The sequence below is a fragment of the Sinocyclocheilus grahami genome, unplaced genomic scaffold (genome assembly GCF_001515645.1).
Source record: "Sinocyclocheilus grahami isolate Dianchi unplaced genomic scaffold, SAMN03320097.WGS_v1.1 scaffold5.1, whole genome shotgun sequence".
Taxonomy (NCBI): Eukaryota; Metazoa; Chordata; class Actinopteri; order Cypriniformes; family Cyprinidae; genus Sinocyclocheilus; species Sinocyclocheilus grahami.
The window spans coordinates 1,721,434-1,745,754 of NW_015505184.1; the positions used below are offsets into that span (position 1 = coordinate 1,721,434).

The 24,321-nt window shown below is 37.6% G+C and overlaps 1 protein-coding gene across 3 annotated transcripts; it reads left to right on the forward strand.

The window, feature by feature from the left end:
* Positions 1 to 7,259: 7,259 nt before the first annotated feature.
* emilin2a (elastin microfibril interfacer 2a) lies at positions 7,260 to 24,253 on the forward strand. 3 transcript variants are annotated; one of them, XM_016270723.1, is made up of 10 exons: positions 7,260 to 7,742; positions 8,179 to 8,304; positions 10,298 to 10,482; positions 10,587 to 11,563; positions 11,962 to 12,889; positions 20,608 to 20,973; positions 21,066 to 21,119; positions 21,209 to 21,259; positions 22,252 to 22,389; positions 22,522 to 24,253. In XM_016270723.1, exons 1-10 carry the CDS (start codon positions 7,606 to 7,608, stop codon positions 22,848 to 22,850), a joined length of 3,291 nt encoding a protein of 1,096 aa, XP_016126209.1. In that variant the 5' UTR covers positions 7,260 to 7,605; the 3' UTR covers positions 22,851 to 24,253. The 3 variants fall into 3 exon arrangements, with proteins under 3 accessions (XP_016126209.1, XP_016126225.1, XP_016126217.1); XM_016270739.1 differs by having other exon boundaries at positions 10,587 to 11,197; positions 11,596 to 12,889; XM_016270731.1 differs by having other exon boundaries at positions 10,587 to 11,181; positions 11,580 to 12,889.
* Positions 24,254 to 24,321: the final 68 nt, after the last annotated feature.

The following is a 24,321-nucleotide window of genomic DNA, read 5'->3' on the forward strand; positions in this document are numbered from 1 at the left end:
GCCTTTCTTTCCATCTTGAATAACATGACGCTTCCATAACGTGTTTGTATCCAGCATTGTTCCCATAGCCGTGATTTAAAGCGCTGTTTCTCTGGCATTTTCAAAGGCACGTTAATTATAATCCTGTGGCTTGGATTGACACACAGTCTAATAGTCTAACAAAATCCAGTTTTAAACATCTTTTACAATACCAATTTTTATGGCCCTTATATTTCTTATTTGATCCAAAGGAGATGAATGAAGTTATTTCAGGACGAGACCGCCCTGATTGTAAAGCAAAACGTGATTGGCTATAGCGAGAACGTGCTACAATTGGTCAGCGAAGTGAGGCTGTTATCTGATTGGCTTGAGTAGACAGTCGGTGGAGTCCATGCATTTGTGGATTGGTGTGTGTCTCGATGCTAGAAATGTTTCAAAATCCACAAATGCACAGTGAGCGATCCACAAATGGGTGCAGCGATCCACAAATGCACGGGACGCGATTCACAAATTAATGCCAGGCAAAGTTGTGTTTGTGACTTAAAAAGATATTTGTGAATATGTTTTTTATTTGCAAATCTCATTTTATTTATTTGTGGATCTAATTCTATTTATTCGTCCATATGTTTAATTTTTGTTAATCTCTTTACATTTATTTGTGGATCATAATCTATTTTATTTAGAATAAAGCAACAATTCTACCCCCATATTCTTGAACTTAAAATCAGCACAGTACTACAGCAAAAATGAAATTACCTTTTACAAAAGCTAACACTATATAATACCCTCACTGTTATTTGCTACAAGAAACAAAATATCTTACCCCTTGAGTAAGAAAGAAGCCATCTCTGGGTCGGCTTTAAATTCTTTAAAATCTTTTGCTCCTCTAAAAAAAGCCAAGGTTTTATGTACTTTACCTTTTTACTTGTAGACTCTGCTTTTTTTCAGCATTTCTTTGTTTTTACAACCGGTAATTTCTCGCTCTTAACTTTAAGTAAGCTTCGCGCGCCACATATACACAGGAGCTACTGCTCTCTGTTTACGGATATGACGTGACACGCACGGACGAATGACGTATACGTAATTTCCCGCAAAATCCATCCCGACAAGTCTAAAATATGAACACTTATTATTGCTTACTGTAATGATTTATGGAAAGACAATATGAACATACATAATATGGATGTAATATAGATGTAGCCTACTGGTTCATTATTTAATTTTTTGTCATTTTAAACAAAATTACGTATTGTGTTTATGAAATAACATCTTCAAAAGAAGTATCCAGAGAGTAAGCCTATGCGATTTCGGACGCAGTCAGTCACTGTTCCTAAATGATTCAGTGTTTGGACAAATCGTTTTGGTGAATAATTAGATGAATCACTCCTAAATTCAATTGATTTGTTGCTGAAAGACTGTGTTTTGAGAGAATGTAGCTGATCCAATCAAATTCTAGAAAACTTTGGTCAGGTATGAACTTAGGACAGTTTTGACATAACAATTCTGACCAAATGAGACGATAAAGGTTGCACAATGCGCTGCTGCTGTGTTTTTACGTGACTCTTGAAGTGTTACTGACTCTGACCCACTGACATAGACGGGCTGTGAACACACCGCTGCACGCTCACTTGAACTCTGCAGCGCGCTGTGCGATGGCTTCTAATTGTGGACTAATGGTCTAAAAAAGAACATGACACAGAGATGTCCAGTCCTGGAAATGAGACAGGAAAACGGCCCGAGAAGAGGAAACAGACCGTTTGGACCGATCAGCACATAATGAGATAATCAAACTATTGTCTTTTTTCGTGTTATCTGGCATTTCAGATGGCGTGGCCTGACGTAGCACTGCGCTGCTCTGGGATCAGTGATGTGGGAAATGCATTAACCCTGCGCTCTCTGACCGAGCGAGAGGAGCAGTCCCACGGGACAGTGGCGCTGGCTTCTGCCAATGTTATTTCCCGGACAGATTGCACACTTATTGCATTTTGACCTGTTTGGCAGCCCGGTATTGATTTTTGAAGCATTACAGCAATATGAGGATGAAAGCGTTTCTGCGAGGGAAGGCTGCAATAAGCTTGTTTGCTACCTCTTCTCACTTCTTTTGGCTCCGTTGTTTTTGTGTTCGCCGCTAGTCGATCAAATAAATTCTATGAAAGTCTCGGAAATGTCGCCCGGCACATATGGCTTCCTCTTTGGAACGTTAATCAAATAAAGAACGATCTCATTTTCATAACACATCGCGTCTCTGCTCCATGTTGTTCATGGGCTGTAACCTGTTGCCAGGGCCGTTTCTAGGCATAGGCGAGCTATAGGCGGTCGCCTAGGGCGCCACCAGCTGAAGGGGCGCCAATGAGCGCACGTACTGGCACTTTTAGCAGGGTTGTGATAAAGAGTGGCGTGGTCACCCTGATATATGACTGCCGCCCCCACTGGATCCCCCAACATTATTAGGCTAGAGCACTGTCAATCTGACGATGCCTGTATGCCACTAGATCAGAGCGCTGTCAATTGCTGCCTGATTGTTGCATGCAAAGTTTGCATTTGGAGCACTCAACAACGCCATTAGATCAGTGGGCTCTGTCAGTGCTTTGGCAAGGTAACACTTTTTTTTGCCATGCAATAAAGCTAAGTTCAAAGGGCAATTTAAAATATTGGTACAGTAAATAAAGTGCACAAAATCAGTATTTTGTTTAGGCAGTATTTGTGGCACTTTTGTGGCACATTTGTCCAAATAGCCTATTTGTGGCAGATTTGTCCAAAAGGTGTGCGTTTTTTGCGCCAATGCATTGTTAAAGTGGAACTCAATGCACTGAATCTCCACAAATTAGTGTCATTACTATGACAACCAATTTGAATGTGACAAGCAACTGGTGTCGGAAAATAATTTTATATATATTTATTTTTTTTTGTGGGGGGGATTTCGCCTAGGGCGTCAAATTGGCTAAAAACGGCCCTGCCTGTTGCTTGTCAACGCCTACCTCACTGTCTTTCCCATCATCCTTCTTTGATTCAGTGTGTCTTAGACTGGATGTTAGCCACAGGATGAACAAATGGTGTCTGTCTCCATGGAGCATTAGTTGGTCTTTAGCATGTATTATTGATTTGACTTTCCTAATAACTGTCTCCACTGTCAGAAACCACACAGTAATGTGGGCAGACAAAGTGCTTAGAAAACATTTCAGACATTACCTTGGCTGTGAATGTCACTTTTGTGGACACATTGCAGTTGTTTCATTTTTTAACAGCGGTAACAATATTTTCAACTCTAAATTACACAATGACAGATAACTTAAAACATATTTCGATTTTATTGAGGAACTTGGAGTTTATTGTCATACTGTCCTTGCAATTAAAAAGCTGAATACTTTACAGTTGTTTCTTTTTAGTGTGGCACAATATTTTCATTTCTGAAATACACAATGACAAAAAACATGAAACATATTCCGATTTTAAAGAAGAACCTAGTATAGATGAAAAGGTTTCTATTCATACTGTACTTCCATTTAAAAAGCATTTTGGTCTAATGTTGTTCTCCTTTTGGCTTCCCATTTAATCTGAGTTTTGATAAATGTTATAATATTGTTCCGTCTGTGCAACAAGATATATTGATTCTAATAAACAACAGTGTTGTTCTCATGCTAGCTAGATTCACGGCACCAAAGATTTAAAGGGATGGTTCACCCCAAAATGAAATTCTGTCTTCATTTACTCATCTTCGTGTCATTCCAAACTTGTACAATTTTCCTCTGTGGAACACACAGATGATATTCTGAAGAAGGTTTCAACCGTTTTATGTTCCATACAATGAAAGTCATTTGGGTCCAACTTTCATTGTGTAGACAAAAAAAAATCAGAGGCAAGTTTCAAAATATTTTATTTTGTGTTCTGCAGAAAATAATCAGCATGTTTTTTGGCTGAACTGTCCCTTTATAAATATTAGACCTCATGTCATCTTTCTTCACCTTCACTTTTCAAAAACGTCATACTAATCAAATCACAAGAATTCCCATGAAGTCAGCAACTCATCTTTTCATGAGACTGGGTTGACACGATCAGTGGCACCACCAGGGTGTCGGGGTCCCCTGACTAGTTTATTGCCTTGGGAAAAAGAAATCACAGGGCACCCCTTAGAATCATCCCCCAGTCATCATGCCCCTGGGTGCGATTAAGGTATCAAAATCAATTCAGTACACATTCTTTTCACCATAAAGTGTAATGTTGCACCTGAGCTTACCTTACCCTATTCTTGCCTGACCAGAATGCATTCCAGTCCTCCAAGGCCTTGCACATGCTTCTCACTCAAAGCTCAATTCATCTGTACACATTTGCTTAGATATTTGATTAAATAGACAGATGGTGGGGTGGTATTTGAGTATGAAGGATTGCAGCTTCTTTCAAAGACTTCCACTTAATTGCAGCAAAAGAGGAGAGCTAAGTCACGTCATGCCGGCACTCAAGGTTATCCCTTTATCCAACATCTGAAAGCAGCAGAATTTTTTTTTTTAATTCATTTATATATTTATTTTTTGACACCTGAGTCAAATAATTTAAAAAGATGAGGAATGTTCTAACAGGTCAAATCAGAGCGTGCAAGTAATATAGTTAAATTATAGTTCATGAAATGAAAGCATGGAAGATAAAGCTATTTAATTCAAAGGGATGCATTTAAGGTAACGAATGCCGTCAAAAAAGAAAGTGCTAAAGACATGGAGGAGTGACAACTGTGAGTGCTGTGAAAATGTGTGGGAGGTTTAAAACAATGGATTTGAATCGGTGATGGATTTGTTGAGTTCATTGAGCTGGAACATTAGGAATGCAATGATTTGAGTAATCAACAAAAAAGTTCCCTAGACGTCATTCCCCAACAACTAACCCTCAAGTTTTAGAGGTAGGCCTACAGATAATACAGTGGGGCAAAAAAGTATTTAGTCAGCCACCAATTGTGCAAGTTCTCCCACTTAAAAAGATGAGAGAGGCCTGTAATTTTCATCATAGGTATACCTCAATAATAAAACCTACTGTGCACAATCCTTACATTTATATGATTTTTTTTACAAATGTAAAAGGATACATTTTATTTTTAAAGGACTTTTATATTTTTATGTATTATATTGAATATATTTAAAAGTATAACAATATTTTTAAGTGTATAACATTTATTGAAAAAAATAAATTTTGATAAACAGTCAAATTTATTTTTATAATGTTGTGTTTTGTGGCTATTTCTGTTTATGATGTTGTTGTCAAGTTAGGGTAGTGTAGCTAACCTTTACAATATGCTATTTGTATCACAAAAGGTCTGGTCTCATGGAAGATCAGAGAGCGATCAACTCAACCTGAATAGATGCCGGTGCCCTTTGTTTGTCTTGTTCTAGTCAGAAAGTCTATATAAAGTCTTATAAATTCAGCTCATCGTTGCTATTTGTTCAGTTGCTAACAGGGACCTTCCCGCCCCAATGTAATCTCACCTCATTAACATTTTAGGTGACAAGACTGCCATGGCCCTTATCAAGAATTCATGAGTAAGTCTTATGGCCATATTAACATTTTAGAGACAATAATTTACAGTCCTCTGTATGGCTGTTTGGGCATGTGAGGGAGAGAATGAGAAACTCTTGCTTTTTTAGTTCTTGAACGCAGTGGGTAAACAAAAGGCAAGTACATTTCACACACATTGCATTTGGAACAGGCTCCTCAAGGAGCAGCTACATACAGTACTTCCTCAAGTAGGACTAGAAAGGTTACCTGGAGTGTAGTGTTAATTAGATTCAACTTAACACATCTAGGCAGCTTTTGTGCAAAAAACGCTGCATTTTATCCTAATTAAAGCAGCGAGATGAAACTCTCACGCTCCACAAAGACAGAGCAAACCCCCAAAGAACACGAGGCTGCTTTCTGCCCTTTGTTCGCATGGAGTGATATGCTATCCATTACCTAGCCGTAAACAGCGTGATGGTCTCCGTCTCAGCGCCTCCCGTTGACACCCGCCTGCCTGAGAGGGGGCGAAGTGCTGAGAGGAGGATTTTCACACAAACAACAGAGACTAAAGACAAAGCGGCGCGGAACAAAAAAACACGGCAGGCTGAGTGAGCGAAGGCCGGTGGGCTTGAGAACGGCACGGCCGGCGGATTCGACGAAGGAGCGGCCGGTGGGCTTGCGGCAACCACATGTGACGACTCCGGGCTGGACTCCGCTTTGTCCACGGTGAAAGCCGATCCGGCAATCCACCGTGCGAAGTTGATGTATTTCCTCAGCGACCAGCACGGATCAGCTCTAGGCATGACGAAGCGGATATCGTCCTCTTTTGGAAGGCCAAACAAAGTAGTTTCGCTTTACAAATACAAATCTTCCCACATAGTGACGTAGACATGTGGGGGCGTGTTAGAATGAGCCGTTTTAGGTAGGCGTAGTTGACTTAACTTTTATAAAGAATATCTCTTTGGATTTGAGACTTTAGTCTTTGAAACTTTACAGATCTTCTTTATGCACCAAGAGCTTGTAACACTTCAAAGAGAAAGGAAAACATTCAATCGCATCATGACCCCTTTAAGGAGTGTGATGGATCAGTCATAAACAATACCAGGCAGTCAGCTACCTTATGTAACTGTTTGAGGCTTTGGAGTTAGGTTCACAGAATAAGTTTACCACCTGGTCAACTGTAGTATTTTCACTCTCTGAAAAGATTTTACATGTTCTTCCAATTAGATTCTTTATTTGTTTTAGACCATGTGGGATCACATCATGTAGTTTGAAATGGTAGCACACACCCTCACGATTCTCAGTGAGGTCATGAAAGATTCCATTTATGTTATTTAGTACTTATGTCATGAAGTAATTAAAATAGGCATAACCTCATCCTCCACCCAAAGCCATGATCTGTGTGTGTGTGTGTTTCTGTGGATATGTGTGTCTTCTCCACCTACAGTTTCACTGATGTATCCATCTCTGTCAGCAATGGGGAGGTTCAAATCAATCATCTATCTATCTATCTATCTATCTATCTATCTATCTATCTATCTCTGTCTGTCTGTCTGTCTGTCTGTCTGTCTATCTATGCATACATAATGCATCCATCAGCCCATTTATCTATATTACTCAAAATGACCTGATCAGCATTTTGAAACCAAGACGTTTTTCTTAACCACTATTACCCAACCCATGCAAAGCATATCATCCGATGAGCACAAATAGCAATGTGGTTGATTGTGTAAAGTTTTTGCAACTGTGTAAACAAATCGAACGAAAAGCATTTCTCTTCACTTATTCGCTGTGGTTTTGACGAGCTTTACGTTACGTGATCGCCAAGCAATAGTATCCTGTGACAGAGATAAAGACAGATGTTTTCAATTGAGCTCAGAAACTGTGTTCATTTACGCTTGGTGGGGTGTGCAGGGGCGCTATTGTTTTTTGATGACTTCCCCTACCCCCTTCTTTCGGATAGGCGGCGAGTTGAACCCCTGCAGACTAGGGTCCACCTTTAGTTTTTCGGACTTCCTCGAACTTTGTCAAACTTAGCAGTAAGTTGGACGCGCGCTCTTTATTCTCTGGCCTCCAGAGGCTGAAACACGGCTCGACTCTTCTCACACTGACTCAGTGTAGGCTTTTTGGCTGCTTTGTTTTTAGACAATGAATTGCCAGCCACCTTTCCCTGGAGTACAGTTATCAGTTTTATTTATCATAAGCTTTTCTATCGCTCATGGATATCCGTCAAGTCTGTTTCAAGGCAGCGCATATTCAGGAGCCGTTCACAGGCACAGAAATAAGTAAGTTGCTCCAGAAGTGATGTTTACGGCGTATTCTTGTATGATGTTCTCTGTATCTCAAAATAGACTAATTATTTAACTCACAGCAAACTCCTGGGGTGACATTTGAATGCTTTTGTTTGGTTCTCTGATTGTGGTAAATCGCTAAAGCAACAAGTAACAAGAGGTCGATCGATTTATTGAACATTCCTCCGCTGCGTTTAACATTTCAGTGGTTCTTTTCAGGGTGGTAAAACATTTGCTTTTATTTTAAAAGAACATCATTTTCACTTAAATCATTTTCACTTTTCAATTTTGTCACATTAAGAGTTTGCTGTCAGTCGTCAGTGATTAAAATATAGTATGGAAAAAATGCTCGTTATTTGTTAGGTTTTTGCTTTGCACTCAAATTCTTCTTCTTCTTTTTCTTCTTCTTTTGAATCTGTGTATTATACAGAAACTGGTGCGCTTTTATTGTCCGAAAGAACGTAAGCTGCGCAGTTCAAGGCAGCGTGGAAAGTCACGTTGAACCTGAAGCCGCGCGATGTCCCGAGCATCAGCCTGACTGTGAGCCACAAATGATGTAAGTACTCAAGAGACCGGGAGGGGCGTGTGGAAGTACTGATGTTCGGTACTTCTCATGCTCCGAAGACACTATGCCAAATAGCCTACATGATTCACGTTAACTAGACCAATTAGACATAGCCCCGGTTTCACAGACCAGGCTTAAGCCTAGTCCCAGACTAAAATGTAGCCTAAGTCTTAGCTGTTTCAACAGAAAGAAATTTGCACTGATTGATCTTAAAATAATATCAGTGCCTTTGTTTTGTCCCAGGAGGGACACCAGTCATGTTTTTTTTTGTTTTTTTTTTTTGCTAAGGCACGTTTTAAAAAATTACTTAAATGTCCTAATTGAACTATATGGCTTAATCCTGGCTTAGTCTAAGCCCTGTCTGTGAAACCAGGCCATTTAGGCTACTTGCACTGATTGATCTTAAAATAATATCAGTGCCTTTGTTTTGTCCCAGGAGGGACACCAGTCATGTTTTTTTTTGTTTTGTTTTTTGCTAAGGCACGTTTTAAAAAATTACTTAAATGTCCTAATTGAACTATATGGCTTAATCCTGGCTTAGTCTAAGCCCTGTCTGTGAAACCAGGCCATTTAGGCTAATAGAGGACACTAATGTGATTTTGCTTTTATGACGTAAACAAGATCTATAAACAAGATGTTAATCTTCACTGGCCAATTTGTTAAAATAATTGCAGCGCAAACACTGAAAAGCGTTCTGGATCAGTGTGTGATTGGAATGGAGTGACAGAGATTTACCCGCCCTGGCCATAGTGTTCTTTAATCACTGGATTTTCCACAACACATATTTTTTCCCGATTTTTTTTTCCAGAAAGCACATGTGCTCTGCTCCTCCTCAACAATCACATACTTAGGTCTGGAATGACTCAAACTCAAGCAGAGTTATACAGTAAACTATATCAGTGTTCAATACTAAATATCAGCACTCTAATTGGAACTGTTGTTTTTTTTAAATGATTTAGTGCTTTAACTTTTAAAGATTTTGCAGATTTTGTGGCAGTGCCAAGAGTTTGGTGCAAGATGTACTCAAGCTGTTTACATTAGTTGGCTGGCTAACTTTTTGTTTTAGATGTCACCGACAGTAGGTCAGTTTTGTTTATTAATGTAGTAAACAGCTAGATTAAAAGTCACATTGAAGATATTTGCTTAGTCCATTGAAAGTCCTAGTCTGGATTGTTATGACAGAATTGTGATGTTTTATGTAAAATGTTACTCAAACTATTTCACAAACTGAAGTTCCTTGTTTCACTACTGCCACAAGGATTTATGCAAGCTGTTGTTTGCTTTAAAAGGCCATTGAGTTTTGTTTTGATTGAATAATTGAATATGTGGAGACTGGGAGGAATTACAGTATAGGCTATACATTAAATTAAGCATCAAGATTAAATCATTATAATGGCATTGAAACATATACATACACTCCAAAGCTTTTAAAACAGCTTTTGAGTAGCCAGTTTAATATAGATTATATACTTCAGTGATGAATGTTGTATGATTTCATTCTTTTTGTAAAGTCATGTGAGGAATTTATGGCTGCCATATATGGCTTTGTCCAAATACTCACTTTTGTTCTTGAAGCATTTCACCAAGAGTTCTGAAGCAACTGTGATATTAATCGTTTGGCTCAACTTGTTATGGCATAAGAACTAGAATGATTACACTTCTAATTGCAGCATTATCCATCAGAAGTAACAAGATCAACATCATTAAGTGAAGCTGAACAGACTAGGCCAGAAGACTCTTCTTATTAATCCCTCTCAGTCTGCGCAAGTTAATGCTTGCCTTTACCTTTGCTTTTATCCTATAATAGGGGCAAAGCTTCATGGTCCATTACTCACAGTTCAAAGTAATAGCAATAAGTGGCCTAAGCCTTTAAAGGAAGGTGCGAGCAAATCAAGATTGTGGAGTCAAGTTGTTTCATTGTTTGTTTGTTTTTTTCACATTTCAGTTCATGTAAAAGGCCATCTTAATCATGTTTTTTTTCCAGATACCGTACTCGGTTTCGGCCGACTTACAAGATAGCATACAAGACTGTGACTGAGCTAGAATGGAGGTGCTGCCCAGGATACCAGGGCCCAGACTGCAGAGAACTGAAAGGCTCTCCAAATGGACAGACAGCATATCCACAATCGTACCCACAGCCACAGCATGGACAAACTCGACCTGCAATAAGTATGTCAGCAGGATATGTTCCAGACACCGAGGAGTATTTGTTTTTAAATGATGAAAATTCCTTAGTTTTTTAAAAAGTTTTTATTTGTATTTTGTTACCACAGGGCCAGAACGACGAGAAACTGGACAATATGATATCAGACGAAAAGCTGACAAAACCCACATATTGGAGGAAGAAGTGCAGCGCCTTTCACAGACAGTTCTGGATCTTCAAGCAGCCATGACAGGTATGGCTGAGAACCTGAGGACAGACTTACAGGAGGACACCAGCAAGATGCTCATTACCCTCCTCAATGACAGGACTTCACCTGACAGCGCAAGAACAGGAGGCACAGAGGAGAGTGTGGTGCATCTGGATGGCCAACAGGCAATGAGAGGCCACACCCATGGAGAAAGAGAAATGGAGACATTGTTGGCCAGGCTCAACGATATGACAGATGCTCTCAAAAGCAAAGATGAAGCTCTTGAGGAGCTGCTGGGAACAGTGACAGGGCATGACAGGCAGATACGAATGCTTATGGATAGTTCCTCTCAAGCGCTACCAGTCACAGGTGCTGCTGCTCCAGATATAGACACCCTTCAGACTTATATTGATGGGAAATTTGAGAAGCTCAAGAAGGAACTTGTTGTAAACATGGAAGAAGAGATGGCCAAGCTGAAAAATGCATGTGATGAAAAGATTCAGTCTCTTCAAAAAACATGTGAAGACGGAAAGGACAGCAGCTATGTGAGCCTTACTGATCTAGTGCACAGCAAGGAAGCTGAGCTTAGAAAGGAGATCCGTGAGCTCCGGTTGGATTTGTCCATGTCAGATGGTGTAGTGCGCACAAACCGACAAACAACCATTGGAAAAGATGATAGTGACTACGATGACTTGAAGAGGGAACTTATTCGAGTGGCAGAGGCCCATCGTGTCCTTAATGCCAGAGTGGACAATGAGCTAGAGCATTTGTCCTCACTGAAGATAGAAGATGTACTCGGTTCGCAATTAGAGGACCTGGAGGACAGGATGAATGTCACTGAGAGGAACACAGAGACTTATTGCTTCTATGTGGATGAAAAACTTACCAAGGAAATTAAGGCTCTCTTCAAAAAACATGTGAAGACGGAAAGGACAGCAGCTATGTGAGCCTTACTGATCTAGTGCACAACAAGGAAGCTGAGCTTAGAAAGGAGATCCGTGAGCTCCGGTTGGATTTGTCCATGTCAGATGGTGTAGTGCGCACAAACCGACAAACAACCATTGGAAAAGATGATAGTGACTACGATGACTTGAAGAGGGAACTTATTCGAGTGGCAGAGGCCCATCGTGTCCTTAATGCCAGAGTGGACAATGAGCTAGAGCATTTGTCCTCACTGAAGATAGAAGATGTACTCGGTTCGCAATTAGAGGACCTGGAGGACAGGATGAATGTCACTGAGAGGAACACAGAGACTTATTGCTTCTATGTGGATGAAAAACTTACCAAGGAAATTAAGGATGAAGTAGCTATGCTTCGTCAACTCCTGGACCAGAAACTCAGTGCTGTGCAGGATCAGTTCACTTCCATGTTGATCGAAATGAGCAACAACTCCTTCCCGGAAATGTCTAGCGATTCTGTCGATGCAGTGCAAATTCAAGTCAATGCTAACAGATACCTTATAAAGGGGTTGGAGGATAAGTTTAATGCAATTGGGCAGATATGCTCAACCGACTGCAAAACCAACCTACCCACTGATTCCCAAAAGCCAGAAGGTCTGGATAGTATTGTAAAGGATGTAAGACTTTGTAGAAATGATCTGGATGTCTTACGTTCTGATTTTGTGAACAACATAGCAAGGCTTCACGCATTAGAGGATACTGTAAAAATGTCACCTGAAAAACAGTTTATTAATGCACATATACAGGACACCCGCAAAAGAATTAATGCTTTGACTGACAATGTTAATGGCTTGACTGGAGCTATAACAGGATTGGGAGACACAGTTAGCAAATTTAGCCAAGACCTTCACACATTGAACTCCTCATGTTGCCAGCAGGTAAGCAGTTCCCCCCTTTGGGTAGAAACTGGTAAACCAAGCCACAACCAGATGAAGGAGCTAAAAGACCAAGTGGATGCACTGAATGCTCGAGTGACCACGGAGTTGAGTGTGTGTAAGTTCAACACAGCTGGAGTAGTTGAAGATGTCTCGGTGGTGGACGATAGGGTGACTGCTCTGGAGAAGATCTGTGGAAGCCTTGATGGTGACAGGAACAATATCCAGGGCCTTTCAGGGGAATTGGAGAGTAAGGTGGCACAGATGAACAGCACTCTGGGCAGACATTCAGGAGCGATCACAGCTCTTCAAAACTCCCTCCTGAATTTTCAGAGTCAGCTAGCAGGAATGGCTAAGCAGATCCATAAGGACCATGCTAGTAGAGATCAAGGTAAGCTTTCATGTTTTAGTGACAAAATGAGGGAGCTTTTATGTTTTTAGCCAGTTAGTGTTGGGAAATGGAAATTGAAGTACCTGAAAGTCAGTCTTTGTATTTGCCTTCCAATTTGTAACCACCAATTTTTATTTTTATTACATCTTTTGGGATTTGCTACCAAATGGTAGTAACCTAACAGTTTGGGGTATGTTGCATGCTATGTTTTGCAGTGTATCCTTTCTCCATATTGAACCAATAATACAATAACCTGTATGCCCCCAAGCCGTTGAGAGGCAGGGGGCCAGCAAAGGTTTCCTGTGCCTTTTGTATGTGCCTGTAATATGTTAAAACAACAGTTACACACTTTGGAATGGATCCCTTTGCTTTTTATGTTCACAAATTCATAAGTAACATGGTCAAGCATATTTTTTATTTATTTTGTTGACAACATTACATGTCTCTTGATAGCATGAGTGATTTCCTATTCATTAATTTTAATGCTAAAAATTGTGTAAATTACTTTACTTTGGTCCTTACCAGTACATTTGAACTTATTTCTAAAAAATATCTCAGTACATATACTGTCTTTAGTGTTCAGTGGTTTTATGAGTGGAGGAGTTGTGGCATATCTTTTTGTCATGCCCAGCTTTCACCGCCTATAACATCTAAAATTGGCGAGCGAGATCAGTTGCAGGCAGGTCTGGTACTCATTAAGCTCCAAAGTCAACTTGAGGGCCTCAGGAGGTGATGAATTCCCACACCCCTCTGCAGATGTTCAGCTATGAGACGACTGTGATGTCACTAGAGCATGCACATTCTCTTAAACTCCCGATGAAGGGTGATGTCATAATTCCCGATAAGGGTGGAGGTCCGTCTTTTGCAAAAACAAAAGCTGTTTTCCAAAGAACTGTCTAAATAGTAACTGTGCCAAAGTTGCTAAAGATCTATATATATATATATATTTAAATGTAAGGGACTTTAACATGTATGCAGTGCCAATGCACAATAAATGTAATGTAACCTCAAATAATTAATGAAAAAACTTCCAGCACTAATTATTCAGCAGTGCAGTAACAACTTTTTGGAATATAGGCCTACATCCAGTGCAAAATAAGCCAGTTAAGCCTATTTATTTTTAGTGAATCAGAAGCATACAGCGCAATGTGTAGTCTGACTCCCTATGAATGACTCTTTTCACTCTGTTCTTTTTAGTGACTCAAAAGCATACAGCTTTTGATTCCTGAATAAATGATTCTTATGAGCTGGTTCTTTTTTAGTGAATCAAAAGTATACAGCACAACCTATGTAATCCAACTCCTGAGCAAATTACTCTTATGATTATTTTTAGTGAATCAAAGACACACATTGCAACCAGTGTAGACTGCCGAACTAATGACTCTTATGAGCCGGATCTTTTTAGTGAATCAGACACATACAGCTGAATTATGAGACTTAAATAGTCTGGTTGTCGATATGACAATGTGTAATTAAGAATGTACATAATGAGTTTTAAAAAAGAATGTTACCTCAGATTTTGTTTGTTTAGTGTTATGGTTTAATATATAGTAAAACATCAAGGACAACTAGATAAAAAAGTTTGTAGACTAACTTTAAGTTGGCTTGAAAAAGCCTAGCTAGAAAGTTAAAAAAAATTTAAAAGCTTGCAGTCTGAAAGTTTTCAGTTTGAAGTAGTTTGAAAGTTAAAATAGTTTTAAAGATTAAAGTTTGAATGTTTTCAAGGCAATACAGTCTATCAGAAAAACAGGTAGGTATAAAACATATTGCTATAGGGTACCTGGGGTGGTTGCTAGGCTGTTTCTAGCATGATTAGCATGTTGCTAGCACAATTATCATGTTACTAACACGTTGCTAGCATGATTAGCATGTTTCTAGAATTATTAGCATGTTACTAGCGTGTTGTTAGCATGATTAGAAAGTTACTTGCATGTTTCTAACATGATTAGCATGTTGTTAGCATGATAAGCATGTTACTAGCATGGTGTTAACATTTTGTTAGCATGATTAGCAACGTTAATATCATGTTTCTAGCATGATTAACATGTTACTAGCATGTTGTTAGCATTATTAACAAGTTACTAGCATGTTGTTAGCATGATTAACAAGTTACTTGCATGTTGTTAGCATGATTAGCATGTTACTAGCATGTTGTTAGCATGATTAGCAAGTTACTAACATGTTGCTAGCATGATTCTAGCATGATTAGCATGTTACTAGCATGGTCTTAGCATTTTGTTAGCATGATTACTGTTGTAAAGTTTTTGTGTCCCTAAGCTGCACCCTCAAAGCAGTGCCACACCCCCCTTAGCTTGTTCAGTTCCCTGTTAGCCCCAAGCTCCACCCACCAAATCTCAAGCCAATTAGAGCTATCTCACATACTTTATTAGCTGCACCTGTGTCCACAGCTTGTGCCTTTTTGTTGCATGTGGTTGTACTGTGAAGAGGACTGAGTTTTACGCCTTTCATTCTGTTTTTCCTGCGTGTGCGTAATTGACCATAAACCACACGCACATCTACATGCACAAAACTCATTGGATGTACAATAAACTTTCCTATACCTGGTTTGACTAGCCTGGACCTGTTCTTACTGACAGCCTCACTGGCTTCAAGCTAGCTACCTAAACATTTGCCACCCCCTTAGCAGGTTCCTCCTTTTCAATTAGCAAGTTACTAGCATGTTTCTAATATGATTAACATGTTACTAGCATGATTAGCATGTTACTAGCATGGTGTTAACATTTTGTTAGCATGATTAGCAAGTTACTATCATGTTTCTAACATGATTAGCAAGTTACTTGCATGTTGCTAACATGATTCTAGCATGATTAGCATGTTACTAGCATGGTGTTAACATTTTGTTAGCATGATTAGCAAGTTACTATCATGTTTCTAACATGATTAGCAAGTTACTTGCATGTTGCTAACATGATTCTAGCATGATTAGCATGTTACTAGCATGATTCTAGCATGTTTAACATGTTACTAGCATGATGCTAGCATGTTTAACAAGTTGCTAGCATTTTTCTAGTATGATTAGCAAGTTACTAGCATTTTGTTAGCATGTTTCTAGCATGATTAGCAAGTTACTAGCATGTCGCTAGCATGATAAGCAAGTTACTAGCATGTTGTTAGCATTATTAGCAGGTTACTAGTATGTTACTAGCATGTGGGCTAGTATGTTTAGCAAGTTGTTAGCATGCTTCTATCATGATTAGCACGTTACTAGCATTGTGTTAGCCTTTTTTAACATGATTAGCAAGTTACTAGCACGTTTCAAGTATGATTAGCATGTTACTAGCATGTTGTTAGCATGATTAGCAAGTTACTAGCATTTTGTTAGCATGTTTCTAGCATGATTAGCAAGTTACTAGCATGTTGTTAGCATTATTAGCAGGTTACTAGTATGTTACTAGCATGTGGGCTAGTATGTTTAGCAAGTTGTTAGCATGCTTCTATCATGATTAGCACGTTACTAGCATTATGTTAGCCTTTTTTAACATGATTAGCAAGTTACTAGCACGTTTCAAGTATGATTAGCATGTTACTAGCATGTTGTTAGCATGATTAGCAAGTTACTAGCATTTTGTTAGCATTATTCTATGCTAATCCAGCTAAAACCAGTTGATTCAGTAAAAAACTGCTAAAAAACAGCTAAGACCAGCCTGGCCTGCTAAAAAAGTGGCCAAAACCACTTTAAAACCAGCTTAGGCTGGTTTTAGCTGTTTTTTTTAGTAGGGAGTTGTTAAGCTTTGCTATAGCAATAGACAGCTTAAATACACCATACGTCTTATGGTATAAAAGTTTTCATCCCCTCAATGAAAGTCTATGGGATTTTAGGTGGTTTTGATAGTCTGGTTTACGAAAACCGTAAGCCGGATCAGTTAGAAAAGATACAGCAACCCGAGTCAGACCAGTCTGAAGGTCTGACCCGAGTTTGGTGGTTGTAGCTTTAAAAGTCTAGGAGGAGATACATTTTAAAATTTGGTCTCGGAAGAAGAAGAAGAAGAAGAAGAGGTTTAAATAGGATTTCAGAAAGTTGGCTTTTTCAAGCCAACTTAATTATTGGACTGCATTCAAGTACTAAAATAACCGATAATGGAACCATTAAGGAACTGGAATCATTAAAAGAATCCATAGATTTATTCTTGATTCCTATCCCTACTTGTGGCACATGATACAGTTAAAACTTTCAAGTCAGAAACACAATAGACCTTATCCCTGAATAGCTTCAGCATTACTCAAACTCTTTGGCCGCTGATCATGGCAGAGGAACATTGCACAATTCAGGAACGGCCCATCCAGCTGTGCCTCTGTGACAAAGCGAACAAGCTCGGTTTCACTGGTAATTTGTTCTAATGGATCTTCATTGATTTTTCATTCGTTTTTTTATATACATGGTTCAGGGCATCAATTAAGCCTGGGAATGTTTGAGGACCACATAGAAACCACTCTCAACTCATTATTCTGGCCACGAATCAGGCGTGTTCAGAAAACTCCTCACTGTTTGCTTTGGAGACAATGACTTAATTTCAGTTCTTGAATTCATCTTGATCTGTTTCCATGTACTGTGGAAACATTTGCAAGGCAATGACGTTGTTGTTTAGCATTGTACTGATACCCCCAAAAATGGATGTGAACTTTGAATAGTGTCCCTTTCCTCTCCACACTCTTATCAGCCATATCCTCGCTCTTTTCTCTCTCTTCCTGCTGATTGATATCTCTGGGTCAGAGGATGTCAAGGAAGCTCTTTCCAGCATATGCTGGTTAGGTATGTTTTGAAGCATGGCAGCCGGTTTGAGCTGGTTTAAGTTAAGCTGCGCAGGAGCTTTTAACCAGCATATGCAGATTTTTTTCAACAGTGTTGAATGTATTCCCAGCTGGTTTTTATAATGTACTGGAATAAAGTAGTTAAAACTGTTTTAAAATATATTAAACAATTCAGAGGCCAAAAATTTAAATAAATTTAAAAAAAAATCTTTTTTAAAATATGCCAACCGTTCACAATTTTTGTTCTTTGTGAGTAGAATCCAAAATTAACACTTGCCAAGTGCAAATTGCAAGTAAAAATGAACTTTGGAAAGTTCCTTGATGGTGTCTGGTAACTTTATTAGGAACTGTAACATAACACATGGGAAAGTGGAACTGTAAGAATGATAGCCTGACCTTCGCTGATGAAAGTGATGAGCATGAATCATATAAAAGACATACTGTCAAGAAACCTTCTGTCTCAACGTGGGTGTCTTCACCTCAATGGAAATTTCATTAAGGATGACAATTTTTTTCCAGAGCATCAATTTAGAGACTACAAAATGAAAGAATGAGAAACAATAATCACATTGTCGTCTTGAGCTGGTTTAAGTTAAGCTGCGCAGGAGCTTTTAACCAGCATATGCAGATTTTTTTCAACAGTGTTGAATGTATTCCCAGCTGGTTTCTGGTTAAAGTTTCTCTCTCTGGGTCCAGGAACACATGTGGAAGTTCTCGGATTGGATCAGGCCAGAAGTCTGGTCATTACAGCAGGGTCCAACTTTAGTTGTTTCACTTGGTGTGTGTTTGTGTTCATGTTTCCATGCACAAAATCACCACACCCCAGAGAGCTTTTTGCCTTCCAATCCTAAAACTGTCAACAAAAAGGCCATTCAAAACCAGTCTTTCATTCATCAGCTAAATGTGTTTTAAAATATGGCTCTCCAAATCCCTAATTTCAGTAGAGTGTTTCTGACTCATTAAACCCACAGTTCTGAGTCTCTACATCCAGTATTTAAAATCAGCATGTCAGTGATTTACATGTGTTTGTGTTGCTACCGTTAGGCATTATGTGTGTGATGAGTCTGTTATTTGCTCAGAATCCCAAACAGACTTGTGGGAAACTCACAGATCGATGCTTATTATCTCTTGGGAGATGTAATGTATGTGGGAGGGAATATGTTTGTGTGAAATCGGATATTTGAACAGACAAACGGTACTGACGCATTATTTTAGCCATGTCCATTTTGCCAGTATGAGTTGATTAGCTTAGAAGTGAACACATGGGACTTCCTACAACAGCCAATCAAATTCAGAGTCCAATTAGACCCTAATGTCAGGAATGACGCATTACACGTCTCAGTTTAGACAGCAGCATCTGGTAGGACAGGGAAGTTGTTTTCTCGCTTCGCTGTAGAAAAGCTTGTAACCCACTGACAGCAAAAAGGGATTAAAAAGAGAAAATGCAAGGTTTTGGAAAAGAGTGTGAGATGTGCGAGATCTTTAAGGCTGGAAATGTGAGATGAAACAAATATTTTTTCCCTCATTAGACTCTGAGATGACAGCAGCGTGTAAAGACCGAAAGGCTTTGTAAATAAGGTGCACTGCGAAGTTCAAAAACACTTGAATTGAACATTAAAGCTCTAAAAACATTAAAGCTCGCCAGTACATTAAAGAAGCACTAGTGTGAGTACTTTGGCAAAGTTTGGCTGAAATCACAGGTTAACAGCTTCTACTCAGGTTTACAGAATGGGTTAAATGCCATTAAAATGCTTTATAGATGCTTTTGAAAAAGGGCTGGCAAGCTGACATTCCTATAGCCTTAGATTTTTGCTCTTTCTTTATTCTATGGAAGACCAAACCTGTTTACCAGCATTTTTCAAAATATAGGCCTATGCTTTTATAAAAGAAAGTCATATAGTTTCTGAATGAAATGACAGTGAGTAAATGACAGAATTTTGTTGTGTGATCTATCCCTTTGATCTATTAATTTATTCAAAAACACATTAAAAATGATCCTCATATTGAAATGACACCCCTTATATGATGAGCATTGTTGAAATTACTCAATGAGAATTTATTTTGATATTTTTGGATGGGTATAAAATAATGTCAGTTTCACACATTTGTCCTTAATGGAAAAAAAACTCATTCAAAGAATGGAAATAAACACACACGTACCTTTAATAATTAAAAAACAAAAACTGTAAAACATTATTAATACTTTTTAGAAATAAAAAGTATGTATTTATATTGTAAGAGTGTTATTTTGTGCTATTAAAGTCATTTTTGAAACATTTCTTGAAAAGCTTCGTGAATCCTTTTGTAACAAATATGAATATGAAGCAACTCCTTTCTAAGAACTTGACACGTGTTTTAGATATTTTTAAAAGGTTTTTTGTTTTCTTTATTGTGGACATTCTTATAATATCACATCAAAACATGTAGGGTCAGCAAGATTTTTTTTGAAAGAAAGAAATGATTAATACAGCAAGGTTGTATTAAATTGATCAAAAAGACGTATAATTTTACAAAAGATTTGTATTGTAAATAAACGCTGTTCTTTTAAACTTTATATTCACAAAATATATATAAAAAATGGTTTCCACAAAATATTTAAGCAGCACAATTTTCAACATTTACTATGTTTACCTGCATCCTCATAATGCGGTTATAATTAGATTTATGCAATATTCATATTACAAACTTTACCTCATGTAAACAATACTTTGATCAAATTGTAGCAACCATAATTGTTGTCAAAAATATGCGTTGTATGCTATGTCAATTTATCAGTGTGTAAGAACATCACCAATAAAGAAAATGAAAAACGTGTCAAGTATTTGGTCAAATAAATGCAGCCTTTGTCAGCATAAGAGACTTCCTTTAGAAACATTAACAAGTGTTACCAACCCTAAACTTTTGTCCTTTTGGGTCTTTCATCCTAAATTCCTCTTTCTTTTTCGCAGGACTGCCTGTTCGGCAAGAGAGACCTGCGTCTGGCCCTGACACTCGAGCTCCAACACGACCCATGAGACCTTACGTTCCTCACATCCACATACCTTTGATCATACCACACAGAACAGTGCCAGCCCCCACCGGCCGCCCTCATGCTCACCAGCCACACGTCCCACACCAGCCCTACTTCCCTCAACCACCAGGCAGCCCCAGGCATCCCATCCACCCTGTACCACCCCACCAACCTGCCGTACACCAGCCAGTGGTGGTCACAGGGCAAGCCGGCCCACCTGGGTATGTGCGCAGGGTCACGGTCAGACGGGATCAAAGCTCAGACGACTCAAAAACACCTTTGAAAGGATTTGCAGGTGCTCCAGGTATGAAGTAGAATTAATAAGAGATTTTGGAATTTTGGAAGCTCATGCTTAAAGTGTCAAAATATTTGATTGTTTTTTTTTCTTGTCCATAGGTTATCCTCCTGTCAATCCGGTCTCATATAATACCAAACAGTCTCAGCCAGAAGGTGTCTTTTTTCTTTATTTTTAGTGATTGCTTTATAACATATTTTTTGTAAAATTGTTATAATTTAATGACTATTAATTCTTGTTACAGCTGCCCATGTCCCATGGAATCCTGCATATCAAAGAACCATTGCAACTCCAGGTAACAAGTACTTTCCGTACCCACTGTATATATATAAGCAATGTAATAGAAATATATTATATGAAAAACATACAGAACGTACACTACATGCCAACTAACTGAAGTAAAATAAGTTTAAATTGAAGAATTAAAATGACAAAATAAACTGAAATAAAATAGTTACATTTTTAGAAAAATATTGCCAAACCCTAACTAAAATTAAAAATATAAAAATAAAAGCTAATTTAAAATTTAAATAAATAGTTCTATCTATCTATCTATATATATATATATATATATATATATATATATATATATATATATATATATATATATATATATATATATATATATATATATATATATATATATATATATATATATATATATATATATATATATATATATATATATATATATATATATATATATATATATATATATATATATATATATATATATATATATATATATATATATATATATATATATATATATATATATATATATATATATATATATATATATATATATATATATATATATATATATATATATATATATATATATATATATATATATATATATATATATATATATATATATATATATATATATATATATATATATATATATATATATATATATATATATATATATATATATATATATATATATATATATATATATATATATATATATATATATATATATATATATATATATATATATATATATATATATATATATATATATATATATATATATATATATATATATATATATATATATATATATACACTGTATATATAACACTAAAATAACACTTGTCAAAAGTAATTAAGATAGAAATACTTAGGAAAATTATGCTTTTCTGTTGCTCTGTTTGGAAAAATGTATATTTACTGCCAAGTAAAGTTAATTTTGGACTCTTTGGTTAATTTTTGTGTGTAATGATCAAAACATACTTTTCCAAGCATGTGATGTTAATAAGCGTCTCTTCTGCACAATAGTGTCACAGCAGAACTCCTTGACAGATCCATTTTCTTTCTCTGCTGGCCTCACACGGCAGATGTTCTCAGGGGACTTCGGTATCATTCGCTTTGATAGGGTGCTCGTCAATGATGGAGGACACTATAACCCTCAAACAGGTAAACTGAAACCCTGAAACTCTATTTAATAACTCCGTCTGTATGATAAACATGTTTAGATTAGTAGTTTTACTACAAGAAACCAATTTAATAACCTATTTGGCTGCTGATGTTGCTCCTCCCTCTCTGTAGGGATCTTTAGGGTGCCCGCTGATGGCCGTTATCTGGTGAGCGCTGTTCTAACAGCTCCGTGGGGTGAGCACGCAGAAGCCGTGCTCTCAGTGTCCAATCGCAGCGTGCAGAAGTTGGACACAGCGGGTTACTGGAGTGGCCACCCACGGCTGACCCGGGATCAGTGCATGTGTGGGGGGTCTGCGTCCTTTAGCCTCATCCTCCCTCTCCGGCAAGGTGACACCATGGCCTTGGTACGCACTGCTGGGAAACTGGCGATCTCTGATTCTAGAGAGATCCTCTCCACCTTCAGCGCTATATTCCTATACTCGCCTCAAGCCAAGAGATAACCCTGTCACTGAGAGGGGTGCTAACGTGACTTTTAACGCAAGTCTAACTATTCACAATGCTGCCCCATTTGGAAAGATGCGGTCACATTAACAAAATTTCTGCAAGAATAGAGTCATATTGGCGTGACCAGCTTGAATCCATTGCAAAATCTTTATGGGAAAAACTTCCCAACCATGTGGATTCCCATTGAAATCTCTGGATTTGGTTTGCGAAAATTTGCAGAACGGTAAATGTGACCGCACCTTGGGACTTGTGACTATGCAATAGAATTTGGCTTTGGTTATTTATCAGACACAATACTGAGTTATTTAGATTTTTAAAGGTGGAATGTGTTGGAGGTGGTAAAAAAAAAAAATTGATCACGAATGCACTCGCACAATCACGAAGAAAAAGAGCATAGCATTTGATTTTAGTAGTATATGTGCAACAATCTATATAGTTTTTTTTTTTATGGTGATCTTAAAATATCTATAAAATGTAAAAGGTTTATATATTTTTTGCAACGTTAAATTAAATGCATATTTTTTAATCTTTAAAAACTGGTTCAACAGTTCACTTTGAATATCACTTCTTTTACAGCCAATATTTTTATCTATAAAAATAAATAAATGAACTACCATGATTTTGCGCATTTTGTTTTAAATGCACTTTGGGTAAGACAATAAAAAAAATTATAGATACTGTAAAATACACATTTGGGCTTGTAAATTAAAAACTGATCTATCATCTTTTGCAGTAAGCCTACATTATTTCACATTTAAATAATACATTTAACGAGTTAAAACCATAAGAGTAATTTTCTCCACAAACTGGGTTTTGTGCCACATATTAAACTTACACTATACACACCCTGAAGACTTAAGCAAAGCAATTCAATTTACATTCATTGTGACAACAACTTCTTAGTGCTATAAACAGTCCACACAGCTGTATTAAATACATCTTTAATAGATTCATAAACATTGTCCAAACTATAGATAGTTTTTTTTTCTTTTTTCTTTTCTATAGTACAATTATGCATTTAAAAGGCATTTATGCTGGTCAAACAAACCTATAATGCAAAAGCGAGAAATGCACCAACCCACTCGAGTACAACTACAAAAAAAACAAGTAAAACAAAAGGCATCAAAGATCAAGAGGAATGACAAAACACATTCAGCACTTACAACAGCAGTTTCAACAAAAGAAAGAATAGAGCCTTTTTTGTTAACTTTTTTTTTTTTACAGTTTTTTACCATTTATGTTAGTTTCATACAAGATGAGTGTGTTCACACACAAGAGGTATTACTTTCATAGAAAGAATGGGATTCCTTTGTTAACAATTAACAGATTTCACTTCCAAACATCGTAACTGCAGACACAAAGTGCAACACACGTATTAAACCACAACAGTCAGCTGAACCATGAAATGCCCCAATAACTATAGATAGTTTTTTTTTTTTTTTTCTTTTCTATAGTACAATTATGCAT

What these genes read in the sequence shown, in the direction of transcription:
- emilin2a (XM_016270723.1), top strand. Translation starts at nt 7,606, where the DNA reads ATGAATTGCCAGCCACCTTTCCCTGGAGTACAGTTATCAGTTTTATTT. An exon ending in CCATGCTAGTAGAGATCAAG is followed by an intron (nt 12,890 to 20,607) that starts GTAAGCTTTCAT and finishes TCTTTTTCGCAG; the next exon opens with GACTGCCTGTTCGGCAAGAG. An exon ending in AGGATTTGCAGGTGCTCCAG is followed by an intron (nt 20,974 to 21,065) that starts GTATGAAGTAGA and finishes TCTTGTCCATAG; the next exon opens with GTTATCCTCCTGTCAATCCG.